The following is an 18,375-nucleotide window of genomic DNA, read 5'->3' on the forward strand; positions in this document are numbered from 1 at the left end:
GGTCTCTATAAGGAGTGCATCATCCCATTCCAGAGCATCGGGGCATGTTTCTCCCATCACAGCATCCCCGGATTCACAATACTCGAGGATGTATTCTCCTACTGCCTCATTACCGAGAACGCCATCGCCTACAGCTAGAGCAGGACGGGCTCGTTCTGCTTCTCGTCAGCCGACCACAAGACCTGCACACTCTGCTACAGCCTCTCGGAGCAGGTCCCGTTCCCGAAGGAGAACCAGGTCACGAACACCACGCAGAAGATCACCTTCTTGGTCTTCTTCAGGATCGTCTGTGGGGCGCTACTCCCCCACACTCACAGATTCTCCACCTGCTAGGATTTCCCCGGTGGATGATATCACCACTTTTAATGAGGTTCTTCTAAGGGGAGCGCAGAAGCTAAAGATTGAGGTACCGGAGCCGGCCACCTCATCCTCAGTTATCTTTGAGACCCTACAACACAGATCAGTCTCGAGAAAACTGCTGCCACTAGTACCGGGTTTGCTGCAACCGACTATGGACACTTTTCTGTCTCCAGCCACTCAAGTCTGCCCCGGCTAGGATTCAAAAGAAATACAAAGCTCCGGAACAAGATCCTTTATTCCTGCGGAAGGATCCGCCACCGGACTCTGTGATCTTAGCCGCAGCCAGAAAAACACACTCTGTGGCATCATCTTCCACAGTCCCCCCGGATAAGGAGAGCAGACACCTAGACTCTCTGGGGAGAAAGATGTGCGGTACGGCGGCATCTGCTATGAAGGTCTCCAGCGCCTCAGCACTTCTGGGCAGATATGACCGCTCTCTGTGGGACTCACTCCACAGATTTACAGAAAAGTTGCCCAGGGAAGATAGACAGGACTTCCAGGAAATCTTGCAGGAAGGGGGCCTAGTATCTAACCAGGTCATCAGCGCGGCGGCGGACGGGGCGGATTTGGCTGCGCATGGGTATGCGCACGGAATCTGCGCTAGGAGGTCTTCCTGGCTACGGCTCACGGGTCTGAAACAGGAAGCACAGCAGCGCATTTTGAACCTCCCATTCAGCGGGAGTTCGTTGTTCGGTACCCACGCGGATGAAGAGATGGCCCGAATGAAAACGGAAGTCGACACGATGAGGGCAGTGGGCCTGGAACGTAAAAAAGACTTCAGGCGGAGGTACAGGCCGTATGACAGACGACCATTCCAGCAGAGGGTTCAAACCCCTCACTGGTCTCAAAGGCCACAACAACGACAGGGACGTCCCCTGTTTCAGGCACGTAGACCCACAAGAGACAGAGGGTCAAGTAGACCTCAACAGTCTACAGCAAAGACACCATCAAAGCAATGAGGCATTGCTTCCCTCAGCACTGTGCACCACTCCGGTGGGGGGAAGTGTTACGCATCATCTTCGCGAGTGGCACTCAATCACAAAAGACAAATGGGTGCTCAATATTGTCGAACATGGCTATTCTCTCCTTTTCAAAAAACCTCCTCCACACTTGCCGCCAGCAAGGTGTTTTCCTTCTCATCTCAGCCTGCTACGCAAGGAAGTTCTCGCACTCCTACAAAAGAAAGCTGTAGAAAAGGTTCCTCCGGCACAAAAAGGAAAAGGGGTGTACTCCCGTTACTTTCTGGTGGCGAAAAAAGGTCAACAGGGCCTCTTCAGACCAATTCTGGACTTACGGCTCCTGAACAAGTACATAAGAAAACAAAAGTTCAGGATGCTAGCCCTTCACCAGATTGTCCCGCAACTGCATCAGGGAGACTGGATGTGCTCCATCGACCTACAGGATGCATATTTTCACATCCCAATAGCAACCAAACATCGGAAATTTTTACGTTTCCAGATAGCGTCACAGCACTACCAATTCAGAGTCCTTCCATTCGGCCTGAAGTCTGCACCCCGAGTCTTTTCAAAATGTGTAGCAGTGGTAGCGGCACACCTTCGAAGACAAAAAATATTCGTCTACCCCTACCTGGACGACTGGCTAGTGAAGGCCTCATCTCCGGATCAGGCGAGAAAACATCGAGATATCGTTCTAAGAACTTTCGAGTCTCTAGGTCTTCAAATCAACCACGACAAGTCAACCTTGATTCCAACACAAAACCTCCACTACCTGGGAGCGATACTAAACACAGAGCTCCAAAGAGTGTATCCTTCGGAGGAACGACTTTTATCAATCCACAGGAAGTGTCAACATCTATTAACAGCCGATGCACCTACAGCTCGTCAGGTGACATCGCTTCTGGGCTCCATGGCTTCATGCATCTTCATTGTCCCGAATGCCAGGCTACGCATGAGGCCCCTTCAGGAGGCATTAGAGAACAATTGGAGCCAAAAGACTGGTCACTGGGAGGACAGAGTTCGACTACCAGCAGTGGCTTTTCAATCACTACAATGGTGGATGCACAGACCTCACCTGTCGATAGGTTCTCCGTTTCACCAGACAATTCCAGTCGACACTCTGGTAACGGATGCGTCTCTTCAGGGTTGGGGTGCTCATCTGGGTTCCTTCCAAGCTCAGGGTCTGTGGTCCGACAAGGAAAAGAACTATCACATAAATCTACTGGAACTCAGAGCAGTCCATCTGGCTCTCAAATCTTTCTCTCCATTGGTTCAGGGGAAATCTATCCTAATTCAGACAGACAATACAACCACAATGTATTACCTGAACAAACAGGGGGGAACAAGATCACTACCTCTGTCTCGAGAATCCCAAACGATATGGCATTGGCTCCTGGCCAGGGGAATGTCTATCACAGCGGTACACCTGCCAGGTCAGCAAAACGTAGAGGCAGATTTCCTGAGCAGACATCTGGAAGACGCGCACGACTGGGTGCTACACGACGAAGTCGTCGAGGACATCTTCGGTCAATGGGGTCGACCTCAGTTGGATCTCTTTGCAGACGAAACAAACAAGAAATGCCCAGACTTCGCGTCCAGGTTCTGCCGTCCGGGATCTCAAGGGAATGCCCTGTTGATCAACTGGTCAGGGACATTTCTCTACGCCTTTCCACCGATTCCCCTCATACCGGCAGTAATCAACAAATTTTACAACTCCAGAACCAGAATGATTCTGATAGCGCCACAATGGCCCCGCCAATTCTGGTACTCGGACCTACTCAACTTATCGGAAAGACCTCACAGGAGGTTGCCGTGCAGACCGGATCTCCTGAGCAGAATGGAAGGCAGAATCCTACATCCCAACCTTCCCTCTCTGAGCTTGACAGCATGGCTCCTGAATTCCTACAGTATGGGCACCTAGGGCTCTCACAGGAGTGCATGAGCATCTTGAAAGAGTCAAAACGACCTTCCACGCGGCGTTCTTACGCTTTTAAGTGGAAGAGATTTTACATCTGGTGCTCTCAACAAGGTATAAATCCCATACGAGCTCAGGAGGACGTCATACTATCCTATTTACTTCATCTGGCGAAGTCTGGTCTGCAGGTATCTTCTATTAAGGTTCATTTATCTGCAATTACAGCGTATCGTAAGTCGCCTTCTCAGGAATCCTTCTTTACGATACCTGTAGTCAAGGATTTTTTAGAAGGCTTGAAAAAGGTTTTTCCTCCCATTCGGAGACCTTCTCCTCCATGGGAACTGAATGTAGTCCTGTCAAAACTTATGGGCCCTCCCTTTGAACCTATCCACAAGGCCTCTTTACAGCACCTTACGTGGAAGACGGCTTTTTTGGTGGCCATTACTTCAGCGAGGAGGGTCAGCGAAATTCAGGCTCTGTCTTGCAGAGAACCGTACACGGTTTTTCACGATAAGAGTGTGGTTCTGCGAACTCACCCATCTTTCCTTCCGAAGGTGGTGTCAGAATTCCATATCAATCAGACTATATCTTTACCGACTTTCTTTCCCAATCCGGAGACTCCGGCTGAGAAAGCATTGCATTCTTTAGACTTAAAAAGAGTGCTGAAATTCTATTTGGACAAAACAAAACCGATTAGACATTCTAACCATTTGTTTCTGAATTATGGTCATTTAAGAACAGGAGAGGCAGCGTCTAAACGAACTATATCAAGATGGATTGTGTCTTGTATTGTTAACACTTACCAACTGGCTAATAAGCAATTACTGGCTAGGCCAAAAGCGCATTCCACAAGGGGAAAAGCGGCTACTGCTGCCCTCCTTAACAATGTACCAATTTCCGAGATTTGTAAGGCTGCTACATGGAAGTCTGTGCATACCTTTACTAAGCATTACTGTTTAGACTCGGATGCAAGAGCGGATGCCCAGGTGGGGCAGGCCTCTCTTAGAAATCTATTTGCATGAATATGTATTCTTTCCTGCACTTCTTTCGGACAGTCCGCAGAGTTTAGGGATGGGCTTGCTAATCTATTCAATGTTTATGACTATTGATGAGGATCCCCTGGAAGAGAAGGATTAGTTACTTACCTGTAAATCCTAGTTCTCTTCCAGGGGTATCCTCATCAAAGTCATAAACAACCCACCCTCCTCCCCGGACTTAAGTCTCCTAGAAGTGCAGGACAGATTATCTTTCTGATCAGTTACACAGATTGTCACCGTAAAAAAGTACTGACCTAACTGTGAACCAACTGTCACCTTCCCTTCACCCCTGAGGCATGGTGGGATACTGGAGGTGCTCAGGGTCTTAAAGGGACAGTGCCAAAGTTTTTATGGTTCTCCTGTGTTAACCTGCATGCAGCCTATTGGCTAAGAATGCTTCATTGTTTTTCAATGTGGTTTTTTCTATTTTTCTCTGATATTTACTGCTGTTTACTTCCCTAAGTCCAGTTTTTGGGGCTTAGGTAGATATTTATGATCTATTGTGATTTTATAATATAAAAAAAAAAAACAACTTGCATAGAAATAAAGCATTTTAGCCTATTTATGATTATAGCCTGCATTGCTGTTTTACACATGATAATATGTATGTATTTTATATATATGCTCCGGGGTCCCCGCACAAGGGCGGGAATATTCAATGTTTATGACTTTGATGAGGATACCCCTGGAAGAGAACTAGGATTTACAGGTAAGTAACTAATCCATCTCCTCCACAAGCTCAGGGAGGGGGAGTTTGGGGGGGGGGGGGGGGTGAAGAGGTATTCACCCCCAGCCTTCCCTCGCTCAGTTTGACAGCATGCCTCCTGAAATCTTGCAGTATGAACATTTAGAACTCAAGAGGGCATGAGCATTCTAAAAGAATCAAAACTACCTTCTACTAAATGTAATTCCTTTTCAATTTAAAGGAATACGAACAGGTGTTGTATTCATAATGATTACTATCCAGTTCTGGGACAAGAGGAGGTTGTTACTCTGCCTCCTTCATCTGGCAGAACTGGGGTTAGTATTCTCTTCTACTAAGGTACACTTGTCAGCAATTGCTGCTTATACAAAATCACATGCTCGGCTGTTCTTTCAAATACTTGTGGTGAAATATTTCCTCGAAGGTTTAAAGAAGGTGTTCCCTCCTTTATGTTCCCTCTCTCCTCCTTAGGAGTTGAATGTGGTACATTCACAACTTATGGGTCTACCTTTTGAACCAACACATGTCTTCCTTACAGCATCTTACATGGAAGACTGCTTTTCTAGTGGCAATTACTTTGGCACGCAGTCGGTGAGATCTAGTCCCTCAGTGTCAGAGCCGTACAGGTTTTCATGCTAACAGCTTAGTGATGTGGACTCATCCCAGTTTCCTCCCCAAGGTGCTGTCTGTATTCCAAATTAATCAGACAATTTCATGTCCTAAGGTCTTTCCTAACCCGTTCACTCCTGCAGAAAGAGCTTTACACTTTAAACCTCAAGAATACTGAAATATTATCTAGATAGACACCAGACAGCCTAGTCACCTCTCTGTAAACCATGGCCCTATGAGGACAGGCATAGTCTCCTGTAAACAAACCATCTCCAGATGGATAGTTTCTTGCGTTATGTCACTTACTAGATGGCCAACAAGTAAATGCCTGCTGGGCCCAAAGCACACTCTTCAAGAGGCAAGACTGCAACAGCAGCCCTGCTGAAGAATGTCCTCCCATCTCCGAATTCTGCAATGCAGCTACTTGAAGATCAGTGCATACTTTCACAAGCCATTACTGTCTAGACTTAAATACCAAGACAGACCCCCTAGTAGGGCACGGGCCTCCTTAAACTTATTTCGCTGATAAATATGATGTTTGCCTTTGATTTGTCCTCAGGAGTATGGGATGGGCTTGCCATTCTTGTCAGTGCTTAGGACTATTGATGAGGATCCCCTGGAAGATAAGAATATGTTGCTTACCTGTAATCCTAGTTCTCTTCCAGAGGAATACTCCTCAAAATCATCCTGCCCTCCTCCCTGGACGAATCTTTCATGCAGGACCATGTAGTTACCTCTAGTTTATTCAGGTCACCGTAAAAAAAAAGTACAGACCTAAATGACACCCAACAGTAAACTCAGGAGCATGATGGGATACAGGAGGTCCTGGAGGTCTTAAAGGCTCGGTGCCAGACTTTTTTTTTTTTTGTTATACTTTTAAGGCAGCCTATTGGCTAATGCCTGTGGATTGCTCTTTAGTTTTCTCTTTAATAAAAGCTGTAGTTTTGCACTCCATTCTCTCTCTCCTGTTTTTTACAGAAATATTAGTCTGGTAAGAGATCTAATAAAGGAAAAGCTAATTCAAGTGGCATTTTTAGACTTTACTGTAGGCTGCATGGATGTATATAAATATAATGGTTTTACATATGTTTATTATATTATATACTCCGGGGTCCCCGCATGTTGGCAGAAATATTCAGTGCTTATCACTTTGAGGATTCCCCTGATAGAGAACTAGGATTACAGGTAAGTAACTTCTTTGTGGATAACTATTAAGTTACTAACTCATGAGCTGCATCATTTAACATTAACCCACTGTTCAGTCCCATTGCTTCTGCCCAAATGTTGCATAACTGGATGGTACTTTATAAACTTGAGGAGCAACAAATCTATTTGGAACGTGTCTGACCTCAGACTGAAGGTTCATCTGCTTTAGTAATGGCAGGGCAATTAGTGCTGGATATAGTAAATTTGTCTTGTTGCAAGGATTGATCTTAAAGAACAGGCTTTGTGAATTTAAGGGTTGTTTGTTTTTTAATGGATTTCTTGATGAGCAAGATCTCAACGAAGGGACTTATTTACAAGTCCCTTGTCACTTTTTATTTGGGGTGGTGGTGGGGGGGGAAGGGGAGGGAGTAAACACCAGCAGCGCAGGGGGCTTGTAAATAAGCCCCTAAGAATGAAGCACTGTTAGACATCTGAGGCATTTTGTGTTTTGATTCGTGAGCATAATGAATGATCTGTTGTTGAGCATTCAAGTTTAATAGATTACTTCTTTTACATATTCTTCAGTTCATGTTTTATCTGATACATTTAAACTTTGCTCACATGATTCTTTTTGAACAGCAATGATCTCTCCAAACCATTTACAATCTGGTCGCTATTGTGAAACTTGCAAGATGATTGTGATGTACCTTGATAAAGTGTTGGAAAAAAATGCCACTCAGGTCAAGATTGAGAAGGCACTCGAGATTGTTTGCAACTTCCTTCCACCATCAATGCAAGGGCAGGTACTTACATGTTTTGATCAGTTTGAATGAGTGAGATTTAAACTTTGTAACAGATGTGTTCATGTAGAGTTCTCCCCATATGATAGGTGGTGGGCTCAATTTCAGGGCATTTGTATTCCGTCATGAACAATGACAAAGTACAGAGAATAGATGTTTTGCGTACTTTATTTACCACAGGAATGACCAACTATGGGACATTTTCTTGAGCTCCTGTGGTCTTTTGTTGTGATGTATCCTCAGTAGTTGCTATGCTGCAATATTGTGATAAATTGTGTACCCTAGTTACAACTTTTGGCCGTTTAACTGCATAGCAACAGTTGTTGCAATTTAGCTATTAGATTAGCAATTATATTCTTTGGAAAGAATTTCAGTTTGGATGTAACTGATTCAAATGCATGGTCTGTGGACCCTAATCTAGTAGTAAAGTACCATATGGTTGTCTTAGTGAATTGAGGCCTAAACTGCTGAGTTTCCATTACCCAAGAACAAGTTAAGGTACTCCTCAACAGATATTTGGAATATTATTCCAAAATCCCCCATTTCAGTGAGTTTGCTTGTTCTGTCCTTAAGATCATTTAAGTCAGTTGTAACCTGGAGCTAGTTAGATGTCTGGTTAGTCCCAAAGTCACAGGAGAACCACAACTTGTGTTTGCTCGAAGTGGTTGTAATTCTTTCAATGTGATGGAGTTATTGGCGAGCAAGTAAACAGTAGTGTGCTAACTTTTAGAGGCCAGATTGCCACTAGAACATCTTGACCATAGCCAGTTTAATGTATCCATGGCTGCTAGGAAGTTCTGATTTCATGTGCTGGTTTAACTAGTTCATAGCTATTAGGCTTAACACGTAACCATGACTTTAAAAATGTCTCACCTGAATTTAACCAGTTATAAACATTTCAGATAATTTTACGGTTAGTACAACCTTATTCAGCCAACTGAATCTGTCCCCTTATGTGAGTGAGAAGAGACAGCCTCCTGGCCCCTCTGGTGCATGGAAAGGTGGAGTGCAATAGAGGGTCACTGTGCAGGTTCTGGGTGTATCTGATATAGAGCTTGGCTACCAGATCTACGGAGAAAAGTTTTATGTTGCAATTCCAAGACCCATATGGTACAAATGTTTTTCCTTCTCCTGGCGAGCTGTGCTGATCTCAGTGTGAGAGAGACTTCACATGGAGCAGTACTTGGGCCTAGCCTAGGTCTCCACCCAGGCTATGCTTTGAGTGGTAGCGCCTAAAGAGACAAAGCCTCGTTCCAAGACACCACTAGGTCTTAATAATGGGGTTAAAAAATTCAGCCCTTATAGCAGACATCTTTAATCGGGTTCTTGATAATGAGTAGCTCAGCAATACTGAAAGTACGTCATTAAAACATTAAAATAGCCACTTGGGTTTAATTTGTATGAGGTTTGTTTTAGATTTTTTTTTCCTAGTGGACAGGGTTCTGAGAACTGGAGTATGTAATCAAGCTGCCAATGTGCCCGGTTGCAACTTGTATGGAAGCAAGGATTTCTAGACTTTAACATGTTTTTTTGTTTTTTTGTTTCTTTTAGTGTGACCAGTATATTGACCAGTATGGCCCAGAGCTCTTGCAGTTTCTTTTGATCATGCTTGATCCCTCATTTGTCTGCATGGTAAGCATTTTAAAGCTCTACTTTGTGTCAATACTATTAAAGAAATCAAAAAAAGACTCATTTATGGGAAGGTAGGTGTGAAACTGCAGACCGTTTCTGTGGTGACAGTTGGTACTGCTTCTTTTAGAGCATACATTTACTAATGTTTGATGGAAAATTAGTTTGAGTGCATAGGTTCTAGTTTGTTTTTTAATTATTATTTGGAATAAAGGCCATCCAGGCAGCCAAGTGTCCAAACTAGCTAATCAGTATTGAGCCTTTGATCAAAGGCACATTTTTCAGTTAGCAGAGAGTCTGGGACCTGATGGATTAGCATCTGCCATATTTGTGTTCCCTCTTTCACGATAATGAAATGATCTTATTCCCTAACCAGTATTAAGAGTTACTGCGCGGGACGATTTGTTAAAAGTAAGCAATTCTTTTGCATTACATTTAATTCTGTGCTGCAATTGTTGACTGTATTCTTGCTTTACTACCTCTTTTCTTTGTATGCAGATCTTTGAACACTAAACTTGTTCTATAATTGGTATTCCTATTCTACCCCCAGGAAACTTGCACAAAACTATGATCTCACAAGCTTTGCTTTTGCTTTGCAATACTTTGACTTTACATTAGAAACATTCACACGTTTCATATTTTATTTTCATATTAATTTGTTGATGCACCATTCTTACAACAAAGGTATACAAGATTTCTTCAAAATCGAACCATGTCTGAAGCTCTTGGTCAAACGTAGTTGAACAATGTGACTTTAACTGTGGCACTTTTTATGGGGAAAAGTTCTCTTCCTTCACAATATTATCTCCATTCCGCACATTAACTTTACTTTGATTTTAGCCATGTCCCTCGTTCACCTTAAGTTTTTTTAAATTCTGTCTTATCAAAATTATTTTTATACAGTATTCTCACTTTTCTCAACTTTATAACTTTATCACTTCGTGCAGCATAAGACGTGTCCAGCTTACCCATGCTATAAGCCAACTTTAGTTTCCTTTCATGCAAAAATTAAAATTGCAAAAAACTTGTTGTTCTATGCCTAATGGTGCTATACTCCCATATCATTTGCTTTATATGCACCACTACTACTCTGCCAGCTAATTGGATACTTTCTTTAATTATTCTATTCTTTCAACAAGATTGTTCGCTCTAGGATTGTTCACAACTGTCTTTTGGTGTATGATCCAATTAGATAAATAATTTTTCACCTCGGAACTGATTTTTGGTGTTATTACCTGTTGTAGGAAGTTGGCTCTGTATGTGCTATTTCAAAGTAAGGAATAGCATGCACAGAGTCCAAGGGTTCCCCTTAGAGGTAAGATAGTGGCAAAAAGAGATAATACTAATGCTCTATTTTGTGGTAGTGTGGTCGAGCAGTAGGCTTATCCAAGGAGTAGTGTTAAGCATTTGTTGTACATACACGTAGACAATAAATGAGGTACACACACTCAGAGACAAATCCAGCCAATAGGTTTTTATATAGAAAAATATCTTTTCTTAGTTTATTTTAAGAACCACAGGTTCAAATTCTACATGTAATATCTCATTCGAAAGGTATTGCAGGTAAGTACTTTAGGAACTTCAAATCATCAAAATTGCAGGTATACTTTTCAAGTTATTCACAAATAGCTGTTTTAAAAGTGGACACTTAGTGCAATTTTCACAGTTCCTAGGGGAGGTAAGTATTTGTTAGGTTAACCAGGTAAGTAAGACACTTACAGGGCTTAGTTCTTGGTCCAAGGTAGCCCACCGTTGGGGGTTCAGAGCAACCCCAAAGTTACCACACCAGCAGCTCAGGGCCGGTCAGGTGCAGAGTTCAAAGTGGTGCCCAAAACACATAGGCTAGAATGGAGAGAAGGGGGTGCCCCGGTTCCGGTCTGCTTGCAGGTAAGTACCCGCGTCTTCGGAGGGCAGACCAGGGGGATTTTGTAGGGCACCGGGGGGGACACAAGTCCACACAGAAATTTCACCCTCAGCGGCGCGGGGGCGGCTGGGTGCAGTGTAGAGACAAGCGTCGGGTTCGCAATGTTAGTCTATGAGAGATCTCGGGATCTCTTCAGCGCTGCAGGCAGGCAAGGGGGGGATTCCTCGGGGAAACCTCCACTTGGGCAAGGGAGAGGGACTCCTGGGGGTCACTTCTCCAGTGAAAGTCCGGTCCTTCAGGTCCTGGGGGCTGCGGGTGCAGGGTCTCTCCCAGGCGTCGGGACTTTAGGTTCAAAGAGTCGCGGTCAGGGGAAGCCTCGGGATTCCCTCTGCAGGCGGCGCTGTGGGGGCTCAGGGGGGACAGGTTTTGGTACTCACAGTATCAGAGTAGTCCTGGGGTCCCGCCTGAGGTGTCGGATCTCCACCAGCCGAGTCGGGGTCGCCGGGTGCAGTGTTGCAAGTCTCACGCTTCTTGCGGGGAGCTTGCAGGGTTCTTTAAAGCTGCTGGAAACAAAGTTGCAGCTTTTCTTGGAGCAGGTCCGCTGTCCTCGGGAGTTTCTTGTCTTTTCGAAGCAGGGGCAGTCCTCAGAGGATGTCGAGGTCGCTGGTCCCTTTGGAAGGCGTCGCTGGAGCAGGATCTTTGGAAGGCAGGAGACAGGCCGGTGAGTTTCTGGAGCCAAGGCAGTTGTCGTCTTCTGGTCTTCCGCTGCAGGGGTTTTCAGCTAGGCAGTCCTTCTTCTTGTAGTTGCAGGAATCTAATTTTCTAGGGTTCAGGGTAGCCCTTAAATACTAAATTTAAGGGCGTGTTTAGGTCTGGGGGGTTAGTAGCCAATGGCTACTAGCCCTGAGGGTGGGTACACCCTCTTTGTGCCTCCTCCCAAGGGGAGGGGGTCACATTCCTAACCCTATTGGGGGAATCCTCCATCTGCAAGATGGAGGATTTCTAAAAGTTAGAGTCACTTCAGCTCAGGACACCTTAGGGGCTGTCCTGACTGGCCAGTGACTCCTCCTTGTTGCTTTCTTTGTTCCCTCCAGCCTTGCCGCCAAAAGTGGGGGCCGTGGCCGGAGGGGGCGGGCAACTCCACTAAGCTGGAGTGCCCTGCTGGGCTGTGACAAAGGGGTGAGCCTTTGAGGCTCACCGCCAGGTGTCACAGCTCCTGCCTGGGGGAGGTGTTAGCATCTCCACCCAGTGCAGGCTTTGTTACTGGCCTCAGAGTGACAAAGGCACTCTCCCCATGGGGCCAGCAACATGTCTCTGGTGTGGCAGGCTGCTGGAACTAGTCAGCCTACACAGACAGTCGGTTAAGTTTCAGGGGGCACCTCTAAGGTGCCCTCTGTGGTGTATTTTACAATAAAATGTACACTGGCATCAGTGTGCATTTATTGTGCTGAGAAGTTTGATACCAAACTTCCCAGTTTTCAGTGTAGCCATTATGGTGCTGTGGAGTTCGTGTTTGACAGACTCCCAGACCATATACTCTTATGGCTACCCTGCACTTACAATGTCTAAGGTTTTGTTTAGACACTGTAGGGGTACCATGCTCATGCACTGGTACCCTCACCTATGGTATAGTGCACCCTGCCTTAGGGCTGTAAGGCCTGCTAGAGGGGTGGCTTACCTATACTGCATAGGCAGTGAGAGGCTGGCATGGCACCCTGAGGGGAGTGCCATGTCGACTTACTCGTTTTGTCCTCACTAGCACACACAAGCTGGCAAGCAGTGTGTCTGTGCTGAGTGAGAGGTCTCCAGGGTGGCATAAGACATGCTGCAGCCCTTAGAGACCTTCCTTGGCATCAGGGCCCTTGGTACTAGAAGTACCAGTTACAAGGGACTTATCTGGATGCCAGGGTCTGCCAATTGTGGATACAAAAGTACAGGTTAGGGAAAGAACACTGGTGCTGGGGCCTGGTTAGCAGGCCTCAGCACACTTTCAATTGTAAACATAGCATCAGCAAAGGCAAAAAGTCAGGGGGCAACCATGCCAAGGAGGCATTTCCTTACACAACCCCCCCCCCCCCAAACGAAAGAGGATGAGACTAACCTTTCCCAAGAGAGTCTTCATTTTCTAAGTGGAAGAACCTGGAAAGGCCATCTGCATTGGCATGGGCAGTCCCAGGTCTGTGTTCCACTATAAAGTCCATTCCCTGTAGGGAGATGGACCACCTCAACAGTTTAGGATTTTCACCTTTCATTTGCATCAGCCATTTGAGAGGTCTGTGGTCAGTTTGAACGAGGAAGTGAGTCCCAAAGAGGTATGGTCTCAGCTTCTTCAGGGACCAAACCACAGCAAAGGCCTCCCTCTCAATGGCACTCCAACGCTGCTCCCTGGGGAGTAACCTCCTGCTAATGAAAGCAACAGGCTGGTCAAGGCCATCATCATTTGTTTGGGACAAAACTGCCCCTATCCCATGTTCAGAGGCATCAGTCTGCACAATGAACTGCTTAGAATAATCTGGAGCTTTTAGAACTGGTGCTGAGCACATTGCTTGTTTCAGGGTGTCAAAGGCCTGTTGGCATTCCACAGTCCAGTTCACTTTCTTGGGCATTTTCTTGGAGGTGAGTTCAGTGAGGGCTGTCACAATGGATCCATATCCCTTCACAAACCTCCTATAATACCCACTCAAGCCAAGGAATGCCCTGACTTGAGTCTGGGTTTTTGGAGCTACCCAGTCCAGAATAGTCTGGATCTTGGGTTGGAGTGGCTGAACTTGGCCTCCACCTACAAGGTGTCCCAAGTAAACCACAGTTCCCTGCCCTATCTGGCATTTGGATGCCTTGATAGAGAGGCCTGCAGATTGCAGAGCCTTCAAAACCTTCCTTAGGTGGACCAGGTGATCCTGCCAGGTGGAGCTAAAGACAGCAATATCATCAAGATAAGCTGTGCTAAAGGACTCCAAGCCAGCAAGGACTTGATTCACCAACCTTTGGAAGGTGGCAGGGGCATTCTTTAAACCAAAGGGCATAACAGTAAACTGATAATGCCCATCAGGTGTGGAGAATGCTGTCTTTTCTTTTGCTCCAGGTGCCATTTTTATTTGCCAGTACCCTGCTGTCAAGTCAAAGGTACTTAGAAATTTGGCAGCACCTAATTTATCAATGAGCTCATCAGCTCTTGGAATTGGATGGGCATCTGTCTTGGTGACAGAATTGAGCCCTCTGTAGTCCACACAAAACCTCATCTCTTTCTTTCCATCTTTGGTGTGAGGTTTGGGGACTAAGACCACTGGGCTAGCCCAGGGGCTGTCAGAGCGCTCAATTACTCCCAATTCCAGCATCTTGTGGACTTCCACCTTGATGCTTTCTTTAACATGGTCAGATTGTCTAAAGATTTTGTTCTTGACAGGCATGCTGTCTCCTGTGTCCACATCATGGGTACACAGGTGTGTCTGACCAGGGGTTAAGGAGAAGAGTTCAGGAAACTGTTGTAGGACTCTCCTACAATCAGCTTGCTGTTGGCCAGAGAGGGTGTCTGAGTAGATCACTCCATCTACTGTGCCATCTTTTGGGTCTGATGACAGAAGATCAGGGAGAGGTTCAATCTCTGCCTCCTGATCCTCATCTGTTACCATCAACAGGTTGACATCAGCCCTGTCGTGGAAGAGCTTAAGGCGGTTTACATGGATCACCCTCTTGGGGCTCCTGCTTGTGCCCAGGTCCACCAGGTAGGTGACCTGACTCTTCCTTTCTAGTACTGGGTAAGGGCCACTCCATTTGTCCTGGAGTGCCCTGGGAGCCACAGGCTCCAGAACCCAGACTTTCTGCCCTGGTTGGAACTCAACCAGTGCAGCCTTTTGGTCATACCAAAACTTCTGGAGCTGTTGGCTGGCCTCAAGGTTTTTGGTTGCCTTTTCCATGTACTCTGCCATTCTAGAGCGAAGGCCAAGTACATAGTCCACTATGTCCTGTTTAGGCTCATGGAGAGGTCTCTCCCAGCCTTCTTTAACAAGAGCAAGTGGTCCCCTTACAGGATGACCAAACAGAAGTTCAAAGGGTGAGAATCCTACTCCCTTCTGTGGCACCTCTCTGTAAGCGAAAAGCAGACATGGCAAGAGGACATCCCATCTCCTTTTGAGTTTTTCTGGGAGCCCCATGATCATGCCCTTTAATGTCTTGTTGAATCTCTCAACTAAGCCATTAGTTTGTGGATGGTATGGTGTAGTGAATTTATAAGTCACCCCACACTCATTCCACATGTGCTTTAGGTATGCTGACATGAAGTTGGTACCTCTGTCAGACACCACCTCCTTAGGGAAACCCACTCTGGTAAAGATACCAATGAGGGCCTTGGCTACTGCAGGGGCAGTAGTCGACCTAAGGGGAATAGCTTCAGGATACCTGGTAGCATGATCCACTACTACCAGGATATACATATTTCCTGAGGCTGTGGGAGGTTCCAGTGGACCAACTATGTCCACACCCACTCTTTCAAAGGGAACCCCCACCACTGGAAGTGGAATGAGGGGGGCCTTTGGATGCCCACCTGTCTTACCACTGGCTTGACAGGTGGGGCAGGAGAGGCAAAACTCCTTAACCATGTTGGACATATTGGGCCAGTAGAAGTGGTTGACTAACCTCTCCCACGTCTTGGTTTGTCCCAAATGTCCAGCAAGGGGAATGTCATGGGCCAATGTTAGGATGAACTTCCTGAACAGCTGAGGCACTACCACTCTCCTAGTGGCACCAGGTTTGGGGTCTCTGGCCTCAGTGTACAGGAGCCCATCTTCCCAATAGACCCTATGTGTTCCATTTTTCTTGCCTTTGGACTCTTCAGCAGCTTGCTGCCTAAGGCCTTCAAGAGAGGGACAGGTTTCTTGTCCCTTACACAGCTCCTCCCTTGAGGGTCCCCCTGGGCCTAAGAGCTCAACCTGATAAGGTTCAAGCCCCAAAGGCTCAGTTCCCTCAGAGGGCAGAACTTCTTCCTGAGAAGAGAGGTTCCTTTTCTTTTGCTGTGTTGCAGTTGGTTTCCCAACTGACTTTCCTGTTCTCTTGGTAGGCTGGGCCATTCTTCCAGACTCCAGCTCTACTTGTTCACCCTGTGCCTTGCATTGTGCTCTTGTTTTCACACACACCAGTTCAGGGATACCCAGCATTGCTGCATGGGTTTTTAGTTCTACCTCAGCCCATGCTGAGGACTCCAGGTCATTTCCAAGCAGACAGTCCACTGGGATATTTGAGGAGACCACCACCTGTTTCAGGCCATTGACCCCTCCCCATTCTAAAGTAACCATTGCCATGGGATGTACTTTTCTCTGATTGTCAGCGTTGGTGACTGTGTAAGTTTTTCCAGTCAGGTATTGGCCGGGGGAAACCAGTTTCTCTGTCACCATGGTGACACTGGCACCTTTATCCCTCAGGCCCTCTATTCTAGTCCCATTAATTAAGAGTTGCTGTCTGTATTTTTGCATGTTAGGCGGCCAGACAGCTAGTGTGGCTAAATCCACCCCACCCTCAGAAACTAGAGTAGCTTCAGTGTGGACCCTGATTTGCTCTGGGCACACTGTTGATCCCACTTGGAGACTAGCCATACCAGTGTTACCTGGATGGAAGTTTGGAGTGGAACCTTTCTTGGGACAGGCCTTGTCTCCAGTTTGGTGTCCATGCTGTTTACAGCTATGACACCAGGCCTTTTTGGGATCAAAGTTTTTACCCTTGTACCCATTGTTTTGTGAAGAGGCTCTGGGCCCACCCTCCTGTGCAGGTTTTTGGGGGCCTGTAGAAGACTCTTTACTATTTTTAGTTTTGGTTGTCTCATCACCCTTCCCCTGGGGAGTCTTTGTGACCCCTTTCTTTTGGTCACCCCCTGTTGAAGTCTTGGACACCCTTGTCTTGACCCAATGGTCCGCCTTCTTTCCCAATTCTTGGGGAGAAATTGGTCCTAGGTCTACCAGATGCTGATGCAGTTTATCATTGAAACAATTACTTAACAGGTGTTCTTTCACAAATAAATTGTACAGCCCATCATAATTACTTACACCACTGCCTTGAATCCAACCATCTAGTGTTTTCACTGAGTAGTCTACAAAGTCAACCCAGGTCTGGCTCGAGGATTTTTGAGCCCCCCTGAATCTAATCCTATACTCCTCAGTGGAGAATCCAAAGCCCTCAATCAGGGTACCCTTCATGAGGTCATAAGATTCTGCATCTTGTCCAGAGAGTGTGAGGAGTCTATCCCTACACTTTCCTGTGAACATTTCCCAAAGGAGAGCACCCCAGTGAGATCTGTTCACTTTTCTGGTTACACAAGCCCTCTCAAAAGCTGTGAACCATTTGGTGATGTCATCACCATCTTCATATTTAGTTACAATCCCTTTAGGGATTTTCAACATGTCAGGAGAATCTCTGACCCTATTTATGTTGCTGCCACCATTGATGGGTCCTAGGCCCATCTCTTGTCTTTCCCTCTCTATGGCTAGGATCTGTCTTTCCAAAGCCAATCTTTTGGCCATCCTGGCTAACTGGATGTCCTCTTCACTGGGGCTATCCTCAGTGATTTCAGAGGTGTTGGTCTCTCCTGTGAGGGAACCAGCATCTCTGACTATTATTTTTGGAGTCAGGGTTTGAGGGACCCTGTTCTCCCTAGATAGGATTGGTAGGGGGGAATTTTCCTCCAAGTCACTATCCTCTTCCTCTGAGTTGCCACCCTCAGAGGGGTTGGCCTTTTCAAACTCTGCCAAAAGCTCCTGGAGCTGTATTTTGGTAGGTTTGGGGCCCATTGTTATTTTCTTTATTTTACAGAGTGACCTTAGCTCCCTCATCTTAAGATGGAGGTAAGGTGTGGTGTCGAGTTCCACCACAGTCACATCTGTGCTAGACATTTTGCTTCTAAAAGTTGGAATACTTTTTAAGAATCTACAACTGGTTCTAGAATCTAATTCAAACTTTTACAAACTTTTAAACTCTAAAAGAAATGCTAAACAGGATCTAACACAAGGCCCTAGCAGGTCTTTTAAGAATTTAGAAAACTTTTCAAATTGCAAAAATCAATTTCTAATGACAATTTTGGAATTTGTCGTGTGATCAGGTATTGGCTGAGTAGTCCAGCAAATGCAAAGTCTTGTACCCCACCGCTGATCCACCAATGTAGGAAGTTGGCTCTGTATGTGCTATTTCAAAGTAAGGAATAGCATGCACAGAGTCCAAGGGTTCCCCTTAGAGGTAAAATAGTGGTAAAAATAGATAATACTAATGCTCTATTTTGTGGTAGTGTGGTCGAGCAGTAGGCTTATCCAAGGAGTAGTGTTAAGCATTTGTTGTACATACACACAGACAATAAATGAGGTACACACACTCAGAGAC

At 45.9% G+C, this 18,375-nt stretch overlaps 1 protein-coding gene across 1 annotated transcript in view; it reads left to right on the plus strand.

The window, feature by feature from the left end:
* The window catches only part of PSAP (prosaposin), a 278,471-nt gene that overhangs the window by 185,130 nt on the left and 74,966 nt on the right, over positions 1-18,375 (plus strand). Inside the window, exons 11-12 of the mRNA XM_069240560.1 lie at positions 7,366-7,529; positions 9,078-9,158. Of these exons, the coding sequence (XP_069096661.1) occupies positions 7,366-7,529; positions 9,078-9,158 (245 nt within the window). The remainder of the gene's footprint in view (positions 1-7,365; positions 7,530-9,077; positions 9,159-18,375) is intronic.

The sequence above is a fragment of the Pleurodeles waltl genome, chromosome 6 (assembly GCF_031143425.1).
Source record: "Pleurodeles waltl isolate 20211129_DDA chromosome 6, aPleWal1.hap1.20221129, whole genome shotgun sequence".
In the NCBI taxonomy this organism is placed as follows: Eukaryota; Metazoa; Chordata; class Amphibia; order Caudata; family Salamandridae; genus Pleurodeles; species Pleurodeles waltl.